Source organism: Mycteria americana, chromosome 24 (assembly GCF_035582795.1).
Source record: "Mycteria americana isolate JAX WOST 10 ecotype Jacksonville Zoo and Gardens chromosome 24, USCA_MyAme_1.0, whole genome shotgun sequence".
Taxonomy (NCBI): domain Eukaryota; kingdom Metazoa; phylum Chordata; class Aves; order Ciconiiformes; family Ciconiidae; genus Mycteria; species Mycteria americana.
Genome location: NC_134388.1, coordinates 3,571,835 through 3,594,672, shown reverse-complemented (window position 1 = coordinate 3,594,672; position 22,838 = coordinate 3,571,835). Strand labels below are relative to the sequence as shown.

Sequence of the window (22,838 nt, the reverse complement as noted above, 5' to 3'; positions counted from 1 at the left end):
GGCTCTTGACAGAGTTGCTCTGGTGCACGCTAGGATAAGAGGAGCTTTTGGTGGAGAGAAGATGGAGTTTAACAGGGCACCTGCTTTGGTTGCTGCTGCTGAGATAATATTTGAGTTTCGTCGTCTCAGGTTGTGTGTGGCTGTGCTGTATAGATAAAGCATTTAAGGCCAGACTTGCATTGCCAAGAGCTGATCATCTGAGCAGAGAGGAGATGTCCTAATAACCCCCTGGTGAATGTAAAGGTTAATTCAGAAGCCGTCGTGACAAGGGAATTGCTAGAATAATCTCCGTCTGAGGGACGCGGGGAAGTGGAAGAGCTGTTCCTGAGGTAACAACAGATCATGGTGATTTGCCAAAAAGCTGCACGAATCTGGATTGGTCTTGTCTGCCATTAGAGGATTTTAAACATTTCTCATTGTGAAGATGACTGTGTTCTGGCTTGTTTTTCTTCTGAGATTAATATTGTATGAGGCAAGGAAAGCAAAGTCTTTAAAAAGTTGCCTTGTCATTCAGGGGAAAAGAGAAGAACGCAAGTGTAGAAATGAAGGACGCTTTGGGCTGATCTTGGCTCTCAGGAAAGCACAAGCATGGGGCTGAATGCAGGCAGCAGTCCTAACTCTGCGCAGGTGGCATCATGAGGCGATGGTGCAAGTATGACAGGCCAAGGTTTAATTTTCAAGCATCTGAGAGGTTCTGACATGTCTTGGCTGGTGTGTTCCTTCCTACCAGGCTGTATTTTATGCTGAGGGCTGGAAGATGAAAGGAGTTGGAGGAATTAGTTGTTGCTTTCTCTTTGTTTTAAATCTGGATTTGTCAAGGCTGCAGATTGTCACCGTCTGCTTGGTCAGGAGAAGTAGTGGCTTCAGTTCCGTGACTTCTCTGTAACTGGGCCTGTCACACAGCGAAACATTGCAGGAGCTCATGGCCACCATTTTAAATTACAGAGTGGACCCAAGGGGGCTGGAGAGGAGATTAATTCCGGAAGCTCAGCCTTGATCATGTTCCTGCTGCTGCTGCACAGCCGCCTTCCCTCCTGAAATTTCAGATCGGGAAGGAATGGGGGCAGGGAACCCTCCAGAAATTTAATCAAAAGCCATTTCTACCAGCAGCTGAAATTACCAAGTACCCTTGAGGACTGGCAGGCAATTCAGCATGGATTGCACCTTGCCAACAGAAGAAGCAATGTCTATTGCTACAGCAGGATAAGGACTAGCAACCCAATTTCATATTGGTACTGCTCCCCACCCTTGGCTCCCCCTCGAGACAGGAGTTAAGCGTTCTGTACCGAGTTAATCATAGGTTAGCAGAAACCTGCCAACCTTGCCAGCCGCTCTGCTGTAATTAGGAATGGGCCAAATCGCCAAACCGTGCGGATCCTCCGTGCCAATCTCAGAGGCTCTCTAAAGCTGAACCTGAACATCAGTGCTTGCCAGTGTCCATTGTAACTTCAGAGCAGTTTTCTCCTGTCATGTCCCAATCACCCTCTTCACTCTGGCAGTACCTCCTGCCACTCATATCAAGCCCCTCAAGCAAGGACACAGGCGAGCAGCTGTAACTCATGCAAGTAGAAAAAAAACCCCACTCCTAAAAATGACAGCAGACAATTTAAAGCAAGTGAAAGCCTGTAATTTCACAGCCTTTACTGGCTGAATCAAGCCTGGGTTTATTCCGTACTTTGTCCAGCTGTAGCTCACTGCCTGGGATTAGACTGTGCCTCGTCCAGGTGCATTTGCTGCCCAGGCTCCGGGTGTTCTGGGACAAGGACTTGGTTTTGTCCTATTTGAGACGAGTGAAGCAAGAGCCCTAGGCCAGGACTTTTGCTCCTATTGGCAACACCAGTAAGAAGACCATGGTTTCAAGGCTCGATATTCAGTCTCTTTAATGTCTTTTGCAAGAAGTTATTTGTCTCCCTGCAGTGCAGGGAGGAACGATAACGTTCCTTCGAGGCAGGAACGTTAGCTGAGAAGAACTTGCAAAGAGCCTGTTACTCCCAGCTGTGATTCTAACCCACCAAGCCGTGAAGGCTCTGGTGTTTTTGCAGGGGAATTATCTCTTCACAACATTCCTGCAAAGATCTCCTCATGCTTCCAACTATATGAAGTCCTGCACCATCCACTAACTTGCTTTTGCTGATTTAATACAGGAATTGTGGGCAGTGATTACATCAACGCCAACTACATTGATGGCTACCGGAAGCAGAATGCCTACATTGCCACGCAGGGGCCTCTGCCAGAGACCTTCGGAGACTTTTGGAGGATGGTGTGGGAGCAGCGTTCAGCTACTATTGTTATGATGACTAAGCTGGAGGAGAAATCACGGGTAAGATGCATGAGCGGGATGACTAGTTAGTCATAATCCTGGGGGATTGGAGGGTAGGGTTGGGGAACAGCAAATCCCTTTGATCTGCAGCCCACATTTATGTCAGTGGGGGATTTCTGCCTGCTTTGCCAGCACCCTGAAAGTTCAGTGATTCATTGCTTTTAAAAAAAACCAAACTATTCACCCTGGAAAGCTGCAGCCTCCTTTGCAACTCCAAGAGAAGAGGACACTCAATCCCATTGCATGCTTTGTAGGTCTGTCTCGGAGTTAATCATGTGGCAAGTTTCACATTCAGTTCTCTTGTTTAACAAGGCCCGGTACATTCACTCTAATCTTCAGGATCATTCCAGTCTATTGTCTACATGATTGATGTGGTGCATCAAAGCCTGTGCTTAGTCAGTAGGAGCTTTTCATGCCGGGCCTGTCCCTATCATGGTGCTCTGGAAAGACATTTCTTGCACCTTCCCTCCCCTTTGTGACCTGACCAGCTTCACCCGTAACAACATCAGGGCAGTTCTGGAATGAGCTTCCCCTGCAGCGCAGGGTTTGTTCCAGCATTGAGCAATGTCTCCTGTCTTCCAGATAAAGTGTGACCAGTACTGGCCAGGCCGAGGTACAGACACCTATGGAATGATTCAAGTGACGTTACTCGATACCATTGAATTGGCCACATTCTGCGTTCGAACGTTCTCCCTTCATAAGGTAAGCTTTCTCCCACTCTTGTTTTTCCCTCGTGATGGGTACGGCACACTCTCCGTCCACAGCACAGGCAGAGTATGGCACTGTGCTGATACCTCACATTACTCTTGGTGCTCTTTTGTCTTTGCAGAATGGCTCCAGTGAGAAGCGGGAGGTCCGCCAGTTCCAGTTCACAGCGTGGCCTGACCACGGTGTGCCTGAGTACCCCACCCCATTCCTGGCTTTTCTGAGACGGGTGAAAACCTGCAACCCCCCTGATGCTGGTCCCATTGTGGTGCACTGCAGGTACTGATCTCCTTCACCTAACTCTTGCATGGGGCCATCTGCAAGGGAGGCAGAAGTTCAGAAGGATGTTGACTTGCACCTAGGAGACGTGCACACTCTCCTAGCGAGTACCCAGCAAGCGAGAGCTGTCCTGTAAAGTAGATTCCCAGCCAGCATCTGAGGAGGATACTTGGGGCTTTCACTGAGCGCAGAATTTCCTGAGATGATGAGTGGTTTAGTTTGTACCAAATCGCTCAGACCTTGTTAGCAACGGGGAGCACCCTGTGCTGTACTGCTGTCTGGTTCTGTGTGTAGGCGTTGTTTCTTGTCACAGCAGGAAAGGAGGAAGATCGAATGCGACCTAGGAAGCTGCTTGGTGTTGCTGCATCGGGTGTTTGGGAGGCAGAGTTGCCTCAGCTGTCAAAGGGAGAGCTGGCGGTGGTTGAAAGAGGGGGTTTTTTGAGTGCTGCAGCCATTCTGATAATGACAAAGTGAAGGCCCCTATGGGCAGGTACCGTTCCCTAATTCAATTTACAACCCAACAAGGAATGCTTGCAGTCTCAACTTAGATAAATCCCTGTGTTCCTCAGGAGGGGGTGGAGGAGCCTGCAGGTCCCTCAGCACTGAGGAAAGACATCTGAATTTTACAGGCTGCTGGGGGAAGCTAATCCTGCCTCTCCTAGAGGATGCCATTTAAACAGTCTTTGTAAGTGGGCAACTTATCACTAACCTTGCAGATGGCAATTATCATGCACCTCTCAGAAAATGAATAAAGAGAGCTGTCAGCTCACAACGTGCAGGAACTGGCTCCCAGATCAGCTGCTAAATTCGTGCCAAAGCTCCGGTCACCTGCTTGGTTCAGGTGTTAGGCAGTCTAATTAACAGAGATCAAGGGGACTTTATGAAAAAAGGGACTGCACTGGAATAGTAAAAGGAAACCCTTTATTAGCAGCAGCAAATGCGTAGACCCACAGAGCCCTGCTGATTCACAAATGCCATTACACGCAAGTTTGATGTTACCTCGATGCACAAAAACATTTAGGAAAAGAGGTGACGCATGTTAGTCATTACAACATCAGTAGTTTCTCAGCTGCTGAAAGATCTGAGTGATTAAACATGCTTTTTAAGCCCTTAGATCGTGCCAGCCTTTTGTTCAGGCCTAGAGCCTCCCTACCTAGAATTGTCATAATTGTGTGTCTGCCGGGAGACCTCTCGTCCTGGGGATGTCACAGATGAAGAGGCAGGAGGAACGGGGCAGATCAGTATGGAGGGGCAATAGGCACATCACCAGAGGCAACTTTTCATCTTTTGTCCTGTCCTCGGGTGACATAAGACCAAACTTGGTTGTGAAAGTTATTGCTAAACTGAGCTGAGACGCGAAACAAACCTCTGCATGTTGCAAGCTCTTTGAGTCTAAGCCTGAGTACTTCTGCGTACAGACGGGCGCAGAAGATGAGGGGGCCTTTCCATCCGCTGGCTCTGATCCAGGAGCCTCTCCCTGCTGTTGTGGCAGCACTGGCCCAGGCTGGGCACAGCTTTTTAGGTTCCAGTGCGACCTTTACCGGCCCCAGTGCAGCACTGGGCTCACAGACTAGAGCACCAGTTACTCGGAGCAGTGGTGACTTTGGTGTCACCACTGTCCTCCTCTGCACACTGTACAACCGTCCCAAACCCTCCAATGCAATCAAGAGCAACGCACTGAGGTGAGTGGGCAGTAGCGCTCACCGGCACCAGTTCCATTAGGCAAGTTCCTTTAATACAACAAAATTCATGAAACGGCTGGACCGGCACGTTTGGCGCGTTAGCCAAGGTTTCCTTTGCCTCAGTCCATCGGTAGCTGTGTTCACAAGGCCTTGGTTCCTTCCCAGTCACTGGGTGCATTTGTTGTTCACTCTCTGCCTTGTGCATCTGTTTCTGCCCTGTGTTTACTGCTGTTTGGGGCAGTGGAAACGTCCTCACTCGCCGGTGGCCTTTTGGGATGGATTTCTTCAGTGGCAGAATAGTCCATCGCTTCATTTTTTCCCTTTTCTTTCCAGTGCGGGCGTTGGACGGACCGGCTGCTTCATTGTGATCGATGCCATGCTAGAGAGGATAAAACATGAGAAGACAGTGGACATTTATGGGCACGTCACCCTCATGAGGTCACAGCGCAACTACATGGTACAGACAGAAGACCAGTACAGCTTTATACACGATGCCTTGCTTGAGGCTGTTGCTTGCGGCAACACAGAGGTCCCAGCTAGGAATCTCTACACCTACATCCAGAAACTGGCACAGATTGAAGTCGGAGAGCACGTGACAGGCATGGAGCTGGAGTTCAAGGTAATGGCAGATGCTTGAATGGGAACAGTAGTCACTGGGGAAGGCTCTGTATTCCTCACGGGAGCTTTGTTCTGCTGGCACTCATGCACAGCAGACAGGGAGACTTTATAAGGCTGATGGGAACTTTTTGGTTCCATGTTAGAGAAGTAATTACTTTTCCGACTTACGCTACTGCAGTTCCCTGGGGAGACCTACCTGCTGCTGCAGGAGGCTTGTCTGGTCATTTAAAATCCAGATTGAATTTGCTCACCCTTTAGATAGGGGTTTTAAGCTCCCCCCCCCCCCTTCTTTGAAAGTTTTGCTGGGGGAAAGGTCTCGGACTCTGTCCTCATACACTCACTCACACACAGACACAGACACACCCACCCACCCAGAAAAAAAGCAGGGCACACAAGGTAGAAAAATGCGGTGGAGCATGGAGGGCAAGTTAAGTGGGCTGGCATAGGGCTCAAGCAAAAGAAAAGCTGAACAAATGGTTGTGACTCTGCTTTTGCTTTCAGCGACTCGCCAACTCCAAAGCCCACACCTCCAGGTTCATCAGCGCCAACCTCCCATGCAACAAATTCAAGAATCGCCTTGTCAACATCATGCCCTACGAGACCACCCGGGTCTGCCTGCAGCCCATCAGAGGAGTGGAAGGGTCAGACTACATCAATGCCAGCTTTATTGATGGCTACAGGTAAACAGCACCTTGCTGCCCCGCCGTGGCCAGGGAGTTTTCTGTGTATGAGTCCAAGGATCCAGAAGTACTATGGGATGGACGAGGTGTTAACCCGGGTAGTCTGTTGTTTTGTCCCCTCACCTAGCTATACCGCATGCAGTGGTGCAATGGTAGAGGGAAATTCCCCCTTCCTGATGGCCAGCAGCCCACATGTAGACCCAAATACAGGCTTCTGAGAAGCTTTATTCTCTGTGGTCTTAAAATTACTTATCCCCTAAAGCAAACCAAACCCTTCTCCAGCTGTAGGTCCTAAACATAGAGTGTCAGTGAGGGGGTGGATTTTGCCATTGGGAGGTTTCTAAAAACAGATTAGCCTTTTTATTACTTTTATGATTTGGGGACGTTGCGATTCTGACAGCTTCCCACAGGCAATACATGCCGTGTGCTCCAGCCCTAGGAGCTGCAGCCCTCCGCTGGTGTGCTCAGGGCCTGGCCAGCTAAAGCTGAGCCCTGATGGAGGGAACAAAGCAACCCCATGTGCACATTTCCTCACCTCCACGTGCATGCAGGAGTCCTGGCCCTGGCTGTGGCACCGGGGTTAGGGTGTCTCCATACCTGGCAGTTGAATTCTTGGTGCTACTCAGGCCCAGAAAACATGGATTCTGGTTCCAAGAATCTGGCATACAGCATTGTTACACCTTCTTCCATATAGGGCATCATGCTAGAGTAAGCTGGATTTACCCCTTGGAAACAGTATTTAGAGAAAGCTTCACCGTTGGCGCTTTTTTTTTTTGGGGGGGGGGCCATTAGCACCGAAGTCGCCTCCTGTCCCTTTGGACCTTGCACTGTTCTAGTTCTTCCCCAGCATTTCCATTTGTTCTCCTCCTTGTCAGCCTTTGTATGCATTTCCCAAAGCTTCTGCCCAAGCAATTCTCCACACCCGCTTGACCTACCCCTTGGGTTTGTGCTCTGTTTCAGACAACAGAAGGCATACATTGCTACTCAAGGGCCGCTGGCAGAGACCACTGAAGATTTCTGGCGGATGCTATGGGAGAACAACTCCACCATTGTCGTGATGTTGACTAAGCTTCGCGAGATGGGTCGGGTAAGCGCGCGCTAAGGACGAGCATGGGGGGAAGTCTGCAGCACAAGGGCTAACTGAGACCTTTCTTTCCCCTTGGCAGGAAAAGTGCCATCAGTACTGGCCAGCGGAGCGCTCTGCCCGGTACCAGTACTTTGTAGTAGATCCCATGGCTGAATACAACATGCCTCAGTACATCCTGCGAGAATTCAAGGTCACTGATGCCAGGGTAAGTGCTGCACAATGTGCAGTCTGTGCTTGCGAGGGTTATAGCTGGGGCGGGGCTGGAGCGGTTCAAACCCATGCAATAGGGAAGGTGGCTTACATAAAAAAAGGGCGTTTGGCATATTTTGGCTCCCGTAAGAAAGACTGAGAGGTAAACACTTTCTCTGTGGAAGTCTGGGATTATCATCAGTGGAGGAGAGCTTAGTTGTGATTAGGAAGAGAATGTGCAAACACAGATTGTACTCGAATGTATCTTCTTAGAAACTGAAAGTAGTTTTCTAACCTCTGCTAATCACAGCAGTGAGTCACTTTGTCAGAGATGTACCAAGCTTTTGGTTTTACTTGGAGCTTATTTGAGATGAAAGCAGAAACTAGTATCTCCCCAGACAGCTAATAAAAAACCAGACTTGCAAAGGATACTCTGCACCCTACAGAAAATGTACACTTCTCCGCTGGCTTTAAGAGGAACCACCCTTACTCATATTCAAAGGCGCACATTCGCTCAAGTAATCTTAGATTCAGTGTCAGATTTCTCCTTCGAAGGAACATTTCAGTACCTTCTGAAATTTGTTTAGCAAATGTAACTCTCACTCAAAGTAGAGTTCTCTGCTTTTGAGGTTGCCAGTATTGTAGAACCTGGTAATTCTATTTGCAAGGTTGAGAAGGAGGATGCCTCATCAGTCCTGGTAGAACAAGATTTATCTTCCTGTCAGCTGTAATTCTGACACTACGGCAACTCTTCCTCGAGATTGATAGAGAGGCCGTAACCTCACCTTGAATGTTCCTTTGCTGAAGACTCCATCTGTGCAGTCTTAGCAGTGGTCAGAGCTTTCGGCACACCTGCCAGGAGTATAGATCTGTACTGACAAGCCGACTCCAGAAACGTCAACTGCAGCATGAGCAGCTGCATCATGATATATAATATACATGTTCCCTGGATTATAACACAAAGTTGGCTCAACTTCTTGTGCCCCTTAATGAACTAGCAACAAAATAGGGGGGTTTGCCTTTTGTATTTAGTACGACAAATACAGGAGGTTTTAAATATTACTATTTTCTCCCCCAGGACGGTCAGTCACGAACTGTTCGTCAGTTCCAGTTCACCGACTGGCCAGAACAAGGCGTGCCAAAATCAGGAGAAGGTTTTATCGATTTCATTGGACAGGTACATAAGACCAAGGAACAGTTTGGCCAGGATGGCCCCATCTCTGTCCACTGCAGGTAGGCATGTGCGAATGGAAACATCTAATTCATCTGAGGATGCAGAAGAGCAGAAGAAATTAAAATGCTGCAGATCTCTCCCTCCTTTCCCACCCCATCTTTGCAGGCAGATTTCTTGGGGCTGTCTGGAGTGGGGGGGTGCCAAACACTGTTGCTTCTGCCAGCCACTCACCTCCCTTCAGAGCTGGGCACTGCCCACAAAGCCTTCAACCCTTTATATCTGGGGGAGAGCTATGAAATGCTGATACTCTGAAGGAAATGGGAACCACAGTGTTAATCAATATTTGACCTGCAGAATTAGAAGTGTTTTTATACCAGTTCTGCACCTCTAGCACTGCTGGCTTGTGTTTGCTGACAGCAAGAATTGTACCTCCCTACCCCTGGGCAGCAGAGGATAATGCATTCTTCAAATTATTTAATTTAAAAAGCCTAACGTTACGTATTAGTAATAATTTTCATGCTGAATGCTGTTTACCACTACCCAAAGCTTTTGATTTTTTTATGTCAGTCTCTCAAACATTTGCTCGGGTCACACACTCTGGCAGTTTCACTGTTTCCTCCCTCCTGGAGGACTGACGGAGGCTCTCCTGTTCTAACGTGTTCATGTTCCTGAGACATGGCTGTTGGCTCAACCATACCACAGCCTCAGCATTTAGGAAAGCATTGGAACATTGGAACATACCGTTTCCTTTTTTTTCTCCCATTCCTGCAGTGCTGGCGTGGGCAGGACTGGAGTGTTTATCACATTGAGTATCGTCCTGGAAAGAATGCGTTATGAGGGTGTTGTAGATATTTTCCAGACAGTAAAGATGCTGCGAACACAACGACCTGCTATGGTGCAAACAGAGGTAAGGGGGAGTGGGGAACCCATCCTCTGGCACAGTTCAGAGGACTCAGTAGCAAAGCACCACGGCCGCAGACCAATCCCTCCGCTGCCCTGGCTGAGCGGAGCGGGCTTTTTGCCTTTCTAACCACTAGCAAAACCTTACCTGAAAAGTAAGCAAGCCCAGGCTGCACTGCTGATTTTACTTAACTAATAAAAAAAAAATTCCCATTGTTATGTAGTCTCTTAAAGATTTCATCCCAGTCTGCCAGCCCCAATTCTTACCTCATCCCTGCCTCTGCGGTAAGGGGGACTCACCTGCCTCTAGACGCAGCCCACGCTGGCTGCAGAGCCAGAAAGGTTGGTGGTGGGATGATTGGTACCTATGTGCATCTGCACAAACAATAAAGGGATTTCCTTTCCCAGTAGTTCGCAGCTCTGAGAATAAAAAGAGTCTGTGCGTGGTTCCTGCCCAAGCACGTGCTAGCTGGAAAGCAGGGCAGGGATCCTGAAGAGCTGTTTCAAACCTCTGAAGCTGGTTCTCTTTACTGTTCGCAGGATGAATACCAGTTCTGTTATCAGGCAGCTCTGGAGTATCTGGGAAGTTTTGATCACTATGCAACATAAAAAGCCATCCGTTGTGCAGACTCTACCAACCACTTAAGTCCTGGAAGGCCTCTTTTGACCCAGGAGGAGCGCTTGAACTTACAAAACTGAATCAGAAGAAGTACCTTTTCATCTGGACAATGCATTGGGGAGCAGGGGGAAGGATTGAAAGGAACACCCCTTCAGGAACTCCATGTTGTAACCTGGACCGTGAAGAGGCAGCTCAGGAGATTGCTGAAGGACTGCTTTAAGTAGTGAACTGCTCTTGTTACCTCAAGTGGTGTTCGCTGTGGAGGACGTATGGACATCATGAAACAGATCCAAAAGCTAAAACACACCTTGCGAAACGTTACTGCTGGAGAAGGGAAGGAAACCGACTTTGGTTACATCATTAGAGTTCAGTTTATTTACTAATATAGTTGGCAGTCTTTAAAGGAAGTCACTTGCAGAATTGAAGGTGTTCTGTAAAAGATAAGCAAAGGAACTAAATCTCAACACTTAGGCAAACTTAGGGTCAGGAGTTCTTCTAGCTGGAGTCTTAATAACCTCAGTATCAACATTGGGATGATTCTGGGCTTACAGGCACCTTGCAAACAGCATTCACTGAATGCCCCTGCCACGCGAGAGGTTTTGTAGCTCACATTTTGAATACTTGGAACATTCCTCATTTCTTCTAATTCCAAAATTTATTTTTTAGGATATTTAAAAGTATAGAGAAAGAGAGAGAAATATAAACCCCAGACCTGGCTGTGTGGTGTGGCCCCCTCCCCTTGCACACCGGTGGGACAGGTGGAGGCGGCAGCTCCCCTGGGCTGGGTTCCCTGACGGCTGGTTCTGTTCCCCCTTTTCAGTACATCCAGCTAACACAAAGGCATTAATTTGAGCAGCGGTGGGACACCCCGTAGAGAAAGGCAGCCCCTTTCCCATTCTCTTTGCACATTCACACAACCCCACTTCTGCTGCAAGAAGCTGTGCCGCCCCCCGCCAGTTCCTGCCGCAGAAGGCCAGGAGCATCTCTCTGAAAGGAGCCCGAGAAGCACCCTTAAGAAATTTATACCCGGTAGCCAACCGCTTCTTGCTGCCAACCCCTCACCTCCGACCACAGCGGCTCTCCGGGAGCGATGCAGAGATACTCTCAGGACTGTCCCGGTACCACGTCACACCGAGCCCACTGGCACAGCTACGAACATGCCCTAGCTGTATAAATAACTGGGAAAGATCAAGTAAGATGCATTCAATGGCATATACTGTGAGTGGCTTTCTTTAAAGTATCGATGTAACTGTAACAAGTGACATTACCTTTTTTTTAAATAGTGTATTTTTTCCTTTTTTTTAAAAAAAAAAGACAAAGAATATCAGTCAATGAATTTAAAAGAAAAAATTTGCTTATTTGTTCATATTATGTTCAAAGACAGTCTATTTTTTCACTGTAGAAATGTTACGTGTAATGGCTGTGATATATAAAAATGCAGTGCAAATTGCTACTTCTACATATTGCTTTTCTACCATTTAAAAAGGTTTAACTTGCTCATGTAAGAACAAAATGTCCTTTCTGGATTTTTGGGGGGTTCTTTTGTTTTAAATCGCAGACATATCACGTGTCTCTGGAAGGGTGTGAGGTGAGCAGGCAGGCCTCGACCTGGTGGCAGCGCCAACCCACTCCCCTTCAGCCGTGGCTGTGTTGCCCGGTCTTAACGGCCAGGGGTGAACTGGGAGATTAACCAATACCAGTGTCTTACGATGACTGAAGCCAGAAAGAGAGCGATTCCGGAGCCACGGCACACATCAGAGCGCACACAAGGGGGGGGGTTTAACGTCAAAGGTCTATTGTAGGTAACGGCCCAAGTCTGTCCGTGCGCTGGGTTGTAGGTCTAATGCTCTTGCAAGTGTACGTGACAAGGAGTTTTCCCGCAGAAGTACACAGAGGACAGCATGTCTTGGAAAAGACGCACTGCCCTGAACACTGCTTGCCTGTGACTTTCCCTTTTTTTATTTTTCTAGAAGGGGTAATCATGGCCATCAAGTGCTACCCAGAAAACCCCACAACAATCTATTTCCTGTCTTTAACTGAAAAAGAAAAAAAAAAAAAAGAAACGAATGAAAGGCTTCTTCAAGATTTTACTTCTTACTTGTGTGAAAGTTGCCCAAATTTCTAAGTATGTTGCAGCAAAATCTTACTGGACGAGTTGGGGGGAGGGGGGAGGTTTTTTTCTTTGTATGAGAGCAAAGTGCTGTTGCTTTCACACTGTTATTTCAAACTGAAACAGTAAGTGGTTTTCATACCACTGTGTATGTAGATATATTGACTTTGTATTAAAGGAAGATTGTCTGAAAGGCCTGGCTGCAAACCTGTTTGTTGGTAGGAGCGGGCAGTGCACGAAGCAGTTGCTCTGTGTAACGCAGCGACTGCAAACCCCTTTGCGCTGGCGCCCACGGCCAGGTAGCAGGTTGCTCTCCCTCTGCTGTGCTTATGCTCCTTCTAAAAATAGTCACCTTAACAAGCCAAACATGTGGTTGCAAAGAAACAAGCTCAGTTGGAGAGCTTTTGGCCAAATAGCTGCAGTGACACAGGCATAAGCTTGCTGCTAGTTTAGGTACAGCCCTGGGGACTTTGGCATGAGCGTACCCAGGACCGTGGCTCAGCCGAGAGGCCGCGGGTGCAGGGGTTAGGCCTACCTTGAGGTTCAAAAACCTTTGGTGATCTCCATTTCTGCTGACTGGGCTGTGTTTCCCTTGTGTGGGACAGTGCTCAAAAGGAGCAGATCCCGTCCCCTTGCCTGCTCAGTCTGGAGCCCGGGGGGGAAGTGGTTGCCAACTCCCCTGAGCTAGTCCAGGTGCCGTCCTGGCTACGGAGGACAGCTCCAAGCCTGCAGGCAAGCAGTAAAAAAAAAAAAAACAAAAAAAACACACCCAACTCTCAGTGAAGAAACACACTTACCCAAAGGAGAAGGCAGCGAAAGCCAAAGGTCCCATTTGAAGCTCGTGGCCACGGCCGTCGGAGATCTCCCTTGTTACGCCGCCAGCGGTTCCCGTCTGCGTTGAGGGGAATAGCGCAGGAAGAGAACGCAGCTCCCAGCTCCTCCGCTGCCGGAACAGCCCGTGCCTCGCACTGCCATAACCTACAACGCAATGGGGCGGCAATGCTGAAAGCAGAAACTTAGCTGCCTTCTCAGTGCCGCCATGAGCCGCTTAAAAAGCTTTGTCCAGCTGAGCCAGAGCCTGATAAGCTAAACCGCAGTCTTTAGTAGGTCTGCGATAACAGTGGATGCTACTCACAGGTAGGCTCAGTCCCGACTGAGCTTCCCACTTCACCCACGTTAAGACAGAGAGGAGCTAAGCGGGGAAAGGCTGGCCAGGACTTCTGGAAGGCTTTGGGAAGCCGCAGCAGGAGGATGATGGGAATATTCTGTCTCGGGTATTTTTTCCCTCCCCTTTACAGATGGGCTGTGCCAGCACAAACCATCTCTCCTCTCTAGAACGACACCACCGCCAGCATTTTGGCTCAAGCTTAAAGGGGGAAGAAAAAAAAAAAAAAAAGAAAAATTAGCAAGTTAGCACAGAACGGTGACCAAACATCAGGTGAGCTGTGAACCCAGGGAATTACATCACCTTCAAAATGCTGTAACTCCACGTGATAGATGGAGCGGGTGGGGAGCCACACAAACATGAAACAGCAACAACCTGATGGCACAGGAAAAAAGGAGAAAGAAGAAAAAATAATCTCCTGGTTTATAATTATGGCTCAGGTACATGAGTACCTGCAGGCAGTTAGATAAATAGTAATGATTTTTGACTCTTCATAATCTCCTGGATTCATAAAGATAATTTGTAGCACTGAGCTCTACCCATCAGCAGTGCAACCCAGGACGGACAGCTGTCGTCAACCTTGCATCAATCAATGTGTTGATTTTGATGATCCCTTTATTTTATCATTGAAGAATAGAAAGGAAAAACTGATTTTTCTTCTAAGCTCTGTTCCTCAGCCTCCCTCCCTCCCTCCCTCCTATGCCTACCTGGTCTCCTGCACTCTCAGCCATACTACTCTTGTCTCTCCATGACAGTAATCACTCATCGCTGCTCTCCAGTCTCTTATTTTTGTTCTATCCTTTTTTGAGCTGGTGTGACCATCCCCCCTGTTGAGATGCAAACCCCAAACAGAACAGAAATAAATACCACAGGGAGTACAGGAAGGTGAGTGACAACGAGAATTGGAACAACAGCTGGGGACTAAGTAAATCTTTCCAAAAAAACCCCCAACCAATACAGTAGGAAGCCAGAGAAGCAAATACAAAATGAAATCTTCTCGGTGCAAGAGTAAGGCTTACAAAAGCTGCAAAGACTTACAATGATGCCGAGTCCACCTTGACACTACAGCAGTGGTGATGGTCCTGCCACAGCTCCTCTTCAAAGGTCAAGAAACACAAGCGTCATTGCTAGGAAAATCCCGTTGCCATCTTTGCCTTCTGATTTCCATTGCGTCACTCCATGCAAAACTTAAAACACGTGAGAAGACATTTAAGCAGAGTCTAGCAGCGGTAACAAACTCGGCTCCCTCCTGCTCCTCACACGGCAAGGTCAGGAGGAGCACGTGGGAGGAAAGCGGCAGCAGAGCCCTCCGTCCCTAGCCGATGGACACACCGGGATGCTCCGGAGAACAGTTCTGGCACGGAAAAACCCACCTGAGGTGTCCTGGTTTGGCCATCCAGCAAAAAATCCCACTGACAAGGAAGGGGGCTGAGACACCCATCACCAGTACTTACCTCTGTGGTTCCCTGCAACCAGAACAGGCGGGGACACCTGGTCTGGATCTACCGCAGGTAACCAGAGTGCTCGGGGGGCTGGGGAAAACAAGGGCACATCGCTCGGGGCCAGGCAGGGGCTGACTCGGACCATCAGAGCCAAACTGCACTGATCCTTGCACTTTTAGACACCTGAAGATACCCGCTCACAGCAAAAAAGCCAAAAGGACCGTAAGCAAAGAGCAGATACCACGTACAAGCTCCTAAGGACAAAGAGGGATAACAGAGGACCTGCAGAGACCTGATCTCGGCTCCACAAATACCTCCTAGCTGGAACACTTGCTACTTTGACTTGGCTCAGTGCAATTCGTACTGCAAAGCTTTTCACAGGTTCGTTTTATCACCAAAGATAACCAGCAGGTTTTATGCTCTCCGTCTCTGCTTGAGACCAGGACATCCTCAGCCGAGGCACCACGACCACATTGAAAAATCTGCACGTAATAGTCCCATTGATGCAGCCTTGTACTGGTGCTCAAAAGGTGCTGAAATTACATTCTAACTTGGGGTTTCTGAATGCGATAGACCGATGTGCTGGTGGTGTGATAAAGCATAAATGAGTCTGGGCTCCAGGATGTGCGTGGTACACGCCGGCTGCACCGCGGCACCGGTCCTCGCTGCAAAGAGCAAATGAAATTGGAGTCCTCGCTACAAGCTCAGTCTTTCAGGGCTTGCTCTGCCAGGCAGCACCAGCCTGAAACCTGGCACACAGCTGGCTTTCCTTTTATTTTAATTAAACGCTAAGTGATGGTCCATTAATGCCCATTTTCAGCAGGGCAGTAGGGAAGGCCCTTGTTTCTTACTGATCCAAGGGGCTTTTTTAATCTGTCTCACTCTTCTTTTTCTGTAATACGAGCTCTGACAGACAGCTTTGACAGCAAGTTTATTAGCGGTGCTAGCACACGGTGGAAGGAGTAAATCATTGCAGGTAATATTTTTACAGAAAAGGACCGTCACCAGGGCTCTAGATCTACACTGATACGATTCGTTACAGAGGACCAGGGTTAAAGCACAGACGGTGGTTTTACAAGGGAATCTCAGCTGCAGAGCCCTCTTTTAGTAAAGGCGAGAGAGACGTCGAGAACAGAGCCTGATCCATCCCTCCGGAACAGGCTACAGCGCAGGATTTCCCTACGGAGAGAGCATCCAGGGCGTATTTCCGTGTTTGCTCCGAGGAGCAGCGTCCCGCAGCAGCAGGCTCAGCCGGGAGCAGCCCCGGCAGCATTCAGAGCTGGCCCCGGCCCTGGCCAACGCTGGTCCCATCACCGGGGACCCCCAGGGTGAGCACCCTTAGTGCTCACCCCCCGGCCCCTCGCCATAACCTGGCAGCCGGTGCCCACCCCTGCACAGCCCTCTCCAGCAGCGCGTGGATCTCCAGGCACTTCTGACATCATTTACATGCAAATCCTGAATCGATTCTTTTTGCAGTTTAATAAAATGTCTCTAAGCCCTCCCTCCCTCCCTCCTCTCCCTTTAACGTAACTCTGTTTATGCTACATCCAAAGGTCAATTTGGAATTACTCATTCTCTGCTCGAGTGCAGCTGCTGGAAGGCCACCAAGCCCTGAGCCCCCCTTGCCAGGGCCACCCCCGGACCCCAGAGCACGTCCTGGCACGTGGCAACCCCTCCCCGCCCAGTCCAGCCTGACCACCTCATCCCCAGCCCCGGGCAGCGGAGACGCTGCGCGTCTGTCCCTCCGCCTGCCGTGGGACGTCCTGCCGGGGCCGGGAGGGCAGAGGGGGCACCCCGACCCCCACGGGCAGCCCGGTGCTGCCGCACGAAGCTGCGGCTCCCCGCAGCGACGGGCCGGCGGTCAGCTCAGAGCAGCAGAGACGGCGCTCGGCAGAAGAGAGCCCTTCTCGGGGGCTCGGAGCGAGCTGGCTTGTCCCGGTTCTCATTTACACCACGCTGGGCAAAACCAGCTCATGCATCAGACTTAATTTGCAACGGCCTGGATGCCAAATCACTGAGGGATTGATTTGCAAAAGCCCCTACGCCTCTGCACAAACCTAAACCAAGAGCCCCTTCAGTCCCCTGCAGCAGAACAAAGACTTTAAAGTAGATGTAACTGTAATTTACATTCCAGAGGAAAAGGAAAAGCCTTTCTTGGTTTACAGAATTACCCAAGTGGCAAACCAGTTCCCAGGCCAGGAGAAATTCTTCATGTTGCAATATGCTTTAATTATACCAAGAGAAGCAGTAACAGAATGAGAAATCAATTCCTTCTCCTAAATAAGATGGTTGCAAATTCCAAGTCAGTAACCGAACAGATGTAGAACTGAAATGGAAAAAGTAAATACCCTCGCAGGCGCCGAGAAAATTGTCTTACTATCTCAACAAGTTCATCCATTGGGAAAGGGATACGAGGAGACTGCTCCCAAGTTTCCTAAGAAGGAAACCAGAACAAGTTCAATCACTTTTATTGCAGTGTCACAACAGGACACGCCACTGCCCCTTCTCTGCACCCACGGCTGCACGGAAACCCTCTCTCCTCTTTCAGGAGCAAATCCCGTATGGGAGCAGGATGGAAGCTGCAGCCCAAGAACCGTCGCAGCTTTCCCTCCTCGCATCGGAGCTGCCGTCCCTTCGCAGGCTCTGAAGGAAAAGCCCACCCCTGGCTACCGCTTTCTTGCCACCAGCTGCTCACGTCCCTCCCGCTCTCGGCACCGCCCTCAGCTCGTCCAACACCAACTCCCGGCACAACCGGAGCCGTCCCAGCTCCATGTGGCAACTGTTGCTCTTCCTACAAAGCCAAACACCCCATCAGCCTGGAGAGGAGCCTCGTCACTAGTGAAACCCTGCTTACACCGGCACGCCAAAAGCACGGCCCCAACACCTTTGACTCCACGAACTACAAGGACGGTGCTCAGACCCGGGCTTGCCACCCCGAGCGTGCAGAGGCGGGATGCTCTGGACGTTCCCCTCGTGGGCAGACAGGCGTCGGTGGTGCTGGCTGAATCAGGCTGGGTCCAGTGGGGATGGATCCGCTCCCCGTCCCCACGTCCCGACCGCCAAATCCATCTACTCCAGGGAAGCGGAGACGCTAACATTGGGCTCGCTCTGCACACGCTGACCTCTCAGCTAACAGCAGGACTGGGACTTAGCTCTGCCAGCAGTGGAGATCCAAAGGACAAATCTAAGTTTGAATCCCAAACGTTGCTTTTGCTTGACCTGTAATTTCTCGTTAGAGGTGATACAGGAGGTATTAAACAAACAGCCTCGGGAAGCAGCCAGCTTCGGCTGATCAGCGTGGGAGGAAGGCCCGGGAGGAGGGGGAAGGCACAGCCCCTCTGCTCTTACCGTTGTTTACAACACCTCTGGAGTGGAAGGGGGGGCATATACTTTAACGTCACATTTAGGATACAGCAGACAAAGAATACAGAAGTATGAAGGTGTGGAAGAAAACACTGGCCTGGTGCCTAACCAGGGCACGACCACGCAGCCACAAGTCGTTAAAACAAGGCGGCGACTGCTTTAAACTTCACCCATGCATACCGCTGTGTCTGCCTCTTGCGCTTGCGTTAACTGCTCACAATAAAACCAAATTACTAGATTGTTTCAAGCCTAGGAAGATGGCTGAAGCCTGAACAGCAGCGCTACATTTCTATTTATTACCAGTGCGCTCTCTCCAGCCATGCAACGTATTCATCCCAGTCCATCTTTAATCTGCCTAGTTTTCTGCTGCCTACTTATCTATCCATCTATCTATACGCCAGAGCGATAACTCTAGATCCCTTTGCGATTTGTACAGAGATCAAACGCCGCCGTTGCTATCTCATCGCACCTTTATCTCTCGAAAGACCGACACGCGCAATTCCCTTCCAGCCATTAAAGAGAGATTCCTGATTAAGAGACTTTGGGGCTCCCTCCAGCTGTGTATGTATACGGCGGTGCATACGTACCAGCACACACATACATGCAGATGGCGATCCTAGATTAATAGGTTACACAAGGGTTTTATCCCAGGCTTACTGAGGATAATAAACCCCTCTTAAAAAAAAAAAGTGTCCAAATGATTAAAAAAAAAAAAAAATCTCTTTTCTTTAAATACATAACATGCTGCCTGAGCTGCATGTTAAGGTGTTGTTCAGGAAATTGCTCAACATTACTAATTCAGGTTCCACTTCCACCGGACCCTGCTCCCATCTCCTTCTGGCTGGGAGAGCCAAGCACTGCCCAGCAGAATAACCAACGGCCCCACGGCACGGGTGGGCACGGCCCACTGGTATTTCTGGGAACAAAGAACGAGCCAGACTCATTCAATATATACGTGGGGGGTTTTTTTAGGGCAATCAAGGCCCTGTTTAAGGAGCAGGAGGTGTCTGTCCACGTGCTAAGCCTCAGGAGCAGGAAGGTGGGGTGGTTCTGGTGCCTTCCTGTGCTCTGTGGAGATGCCCGGAGGGGGCGAACGCTGACGGCTCCCAGTTCCACGGCCCAGGGACCGCAGAGCCCCCAGGCTCCACTTGAGTTCCCGCGTTTCCAAGATTCACCATTAAAATAAGTGGATGTCCTGCTTTTAAAGACAGGGGTGGGTGAAGGGGAGTTGTGAGCCCTTTACTGTGCAGTGTATTTAACCCATCTCAAATGCTTTGGGTCTGGTTTTGCTAACGAGCTCCTGGTTCGGATTCAGCTCCTGGTTTGGATTCGCCCTCACGGCAACACCAGGACTAGACCAGAGCAACTTCCTTCACTTTCCTTGGCCAAACCCAGACGATAACCAGGGACGGACAAAGCAATCCAGTGGAAATGTGCATTTGTGGTTCCTATTTTTAATTCAGTCCCTTACAGCCACCTAACTCATTTCTGCCAGACACCAAAGGGACTTTTCTTAATAAAACTTGACCGTGGCTTTCTAACACAACTCGTCATGCCACAATCCTACCAAGACCTCTCAGCAAGGCCAGATTTTCTGAAGGCATCTCCACTATGTTCCAAACCCCACCAAGCTGTTACTCCAAACAGGACAGCGCTGGCACTTGGGAAGCAGAAATACAAACGAGGGCTTGCCAGTGACCTGCAGCCACGAGTCTTCCAAAAGGACGTAGTGACACCAAGTTAAACAGCAGCAGAGACCTTCTGCTTGGTTTCTTAATCCATACAATCATTTTAAAATAGATAAAACTGCAATGACATTTTCCATGCTGCTACATTTAACAGACAGAAGAGGACACAGCAGAGATTTAGACGTATTCTCCTAAAACGTGGGGGAGGAAGAGATGGTGAAATTTCAGTATAATATGCATCCATCTTCACTTCCTCCAAAACACTACAATGAAATGAAGCTTGCGGAGCATTTGCCTTGGGGGTGAGGTGCAAATCCGTCCTACAGACTGGCCTGGAGATGACAGTCAAGGCGTACAGCACCTCGCTGAATCACACGGCCATAAATACAAAGCAAATGACAAAAAAATGCAAACGATTAAAAAAACCCACCGTGGGCCCTGTGGATATTACCCACGGGATATTTTTAGGGTTGGGGAGGGGATGCTGAAGAGCTACCTTCAGAGAAGCGATGCCAGCTTTCGGCGAGCCCCAAGAAGCAGGCAGGGCGAGCGGTGCCGTGCCTCCCCTTCTCCCGGCAGCTCCGTTTGACCGGAGTTTGACGCGGGGGTGCTGGGGGGGCTCCCTGGATGCCGTGTGGTCACCACCACCTCCGGACAGAGCTGGATCTACGTGAGCTTTTCCACACCACCACCAAAACCCCCTCGCAGCCTCCTGAAGCCGCTGGTGCCAGGCGCTTCGTACCAGCAAACAACATGGATTTGGGGGGCGAGACACAGGCATTTCGACCCCAGCCCTCCCGCGCCAGTGGGAGAAACAGCGGGAAGGCAAAAACGTCTTGGGAGAAGATGGAGGAGGGAGAAGGGACTACCAGCGAAGCAGAACAAGCGGGGAGGACTATTGCTAAGAAACCGATAGCTGCAGACCCACCACATCTTGCAACACAAACGCGACTAACCTCCACCCGTACCAGCCAACCTCCGTCCACGGGGAAAGCGAAGCCTCTCGGTGACGCCGAGCCAGGCACGTGCCCGTGGACCTGCCGCAGAGTGAAGCAGGGGGCTGGAGCGAAGCAGGGCTAGAAATGATTAGTCACCGAGTCCTGCAAAGTGGCATCAGGTGTGTGATTTGGGCAGCAAAGCAGCTGGGTGGCATTAACAGCCCCTTCCTGGCCGTGAGCAAAAGAATTAATGTTCTCCTCTGCTTCTTTACCTGAAAGAGAAGCAAAGAGAAAATCTGCTACAGCTGTCACACAAAAGAAAGGATCTTCAAAATGTTTAGGAATACGATTCCCAGAAAACTGCACTTCCAAAATCAAAAGAAAACTGGTTGTCGACCCTCACGTTCTCAGCTTTGGAGGCTGTTGTATTCAGAAGATGCTGCTCAGGCTCCCAGATACTTTACCAACACGTACAAAACCGTCTGTCGGGCAGGCGGAGATGCTCTGCTCTTTAGGAGGAAAGGAGGGACGTCTCTTCTGTCCCTGTTCCCCCTGAAGAACAGGACTCAAAGGTGGCCAGGCGATTACTGCAAACAATATTCGTAGCCAAGCTAAGGAAGTGCCAGAAGTGACTGCAGAAACCCCTCGGCCGTGGCACGGCAGGCAGTAGGGCGCTGGGAGGAGGAAGGGGGATCTTCGTGTCGGCACGGTCTGGTCAGCCAGGTTGAGCTGCAAAGGGCACGACACAAACCAGCTGCGCCGGGGCCCAGGAGAGCGGGATGCGGGACCTCGTGACTCATCGGATGATGCAACGTATGAGAAATTCCTTCTTTAAAATAGTCTTATACCAGCAAGAGGCCTTTGACCAAATCCCACTCTCTACGTTTCCATGATGAACGCCTCTGCCCCGATCCTTGTCCTTTCGAGCTAAATCTCTGCAAAAGCCGTGCAAAGAGATCTCCGTCTGGAGACTTGGTCTTAGTTATTTTATTTTATTTTTACTAAGGCCAATTTAGCGTTACGCTGGTGAAGCAGCAAGCTCTAGAAATCACATTCCTCTGACCTGGACATTTATTCCACAGGTGAGACCTCAAGCTCTTCCCACCGTTTTCCACGCAGATTCTCCCTTCAGGCACCAATCTGACCTTAAACCACCGTGCCCTTTCTTCCTGTGCCACCGACGTGGTTTTTCCACCTTGGTTGGTCTGCACGGCCTATACCGCAGTGAAACGGGGTTCGGTGAATTTGGGATAAAAAGATGAGCTACGGGGCAACGCTTGTCCGAGAGAGCAGAGCCGTAAGAGCAGACTCGACAGGAATTTAAACAAAGAAATCATAAACAACTTGCTCACCTTTGGCATGCTTTCCTGCAGAGCAGAACGCCATTTAACGTACAGCTACGTGCGTGGTTTTAACATTTATGTAACTCCACCGAGGTAGATGCGTTCAAACGCTCCAGCGACGATTTGCAAAAGCTCGCGGAGGGCTCGCTCCGTCTCTTCACAGAAGATGAGAGAGGCAGAAACAAACGATCTACGGATCCAATTAGTACGGCAGATCGGCATCAGAGGGGGAAGCGTTCCACGGGTGTCATCTGGAAACACAAATTTCACCTTCGTAAGCAGGCAGAAATGCTTTCACCACGTCTGGGCCTCAGGTGCCTCCCTCCCCATCTCCCGCTGCCATCCCATCGCATCCAACAACCTGCCTGCCCCTCCTTAGGGCTCTCGGACACGCGGGGGGGTCTTGTATTTTAGGACACATGTGCTCTGGTATTTTAGGATGTTAAGATCACCTCGTAGCTATGGAGGAATTTTTTTAGGTTGAAACCTAACGATAAATCAAAACAAATTACTATTCCGCCAGGAAAAGCGGATTC

The 22,838-nt window shown here is 49.7% G+C and overlaps 1 protein-coding gene and 1 long non-coding RNA gene across 6 annotated transcripts in view; one reads left to right on the top strand and one right to left on the bottom strand.

Moving 5' to 3' along the window:
- Window positions 1-10,313, top strand: part of PTPRS (protein tyrosine phosphatase receptor type S) — a 162,692-nt gene extending 152,379 nt beyond the window's left edge. For all 3 annotated transcript variants that reach the window (XM_075524605.1, XM_075524606.1, XM_075524603.1), the window contains 10 exons: window positions 2,145-2,320; window positions 2,903-3,022; window positions 3,150-3,304; window positions 5,320-5,605; window positions 6,106-6,284; window positions 7,245-7,371; window positions 7,451-7,576; window positions 8,639-8,793; window positions 9,506-9,641; window positions 10,175-10,313. In XM_075524605.1, coding sequence (XP_075380720.1) covers window positions 2,145-2,320; window positions 2,903-3,022; window positions 3,150-3,304; window positions 5,320-5,605; window positions 6,106-6,284; window positions 7,245-7,371; window positions 7,451-7,576; window positions 8,639-8,793; window positions 9,506-9,641; window positions 10,175-10,243 — 1,529 coding nt within the window. In that variant the 3' untranslated portion in view covers window positions 10,244-10,313. The remainder of the gene's footprint in view (window positions 1-2,144; window positions 2,321-2,902; window positions 3,023-3,149; window positions 3,305-5,319; window positions 5,606-6,105; window positions 6,285-7,244; window positions 7,372-7,450; window positions 7,577-8,638; window positions 8,794-9,505; window positions 9,642-10,174) is intronic.
- On the bottom strand, window positions 5,227-21,741 carry LOC142420549 (uncharacterized). Of its 3 annotated transcripts, XR_012778776.1 has the most exons (9): window positions 21,434-21,741; window positions 20,978-21,231; window positions 14,983-15,060; window positions 14,567-14,715; window positions 13,161-13,341; window positions 11,316-11,431; window positions 9,476-11,082; window positions 8,346-8,412; window positions 5,243-5,365 (listed from the first exon to the last, which is right to left on the bottom strand). It is a non-coding gene; the product is annotated as an uncharacterized LOC142420549 (long non-coding RNA). The 3 variants fall into 3 exon arrangements; XR_012778775.1 differs by having other exon boundaries at window positions 9,476-11,431; XR_012778777.1 differs by lacking the exon at window positions 8,346-8,412 and having other exon boundaries at window positions 5,227-5,365; window positions 9,476-11,431.
- Window positions 21,742-22,838: the final 1,097 nt, after the last annotated feature.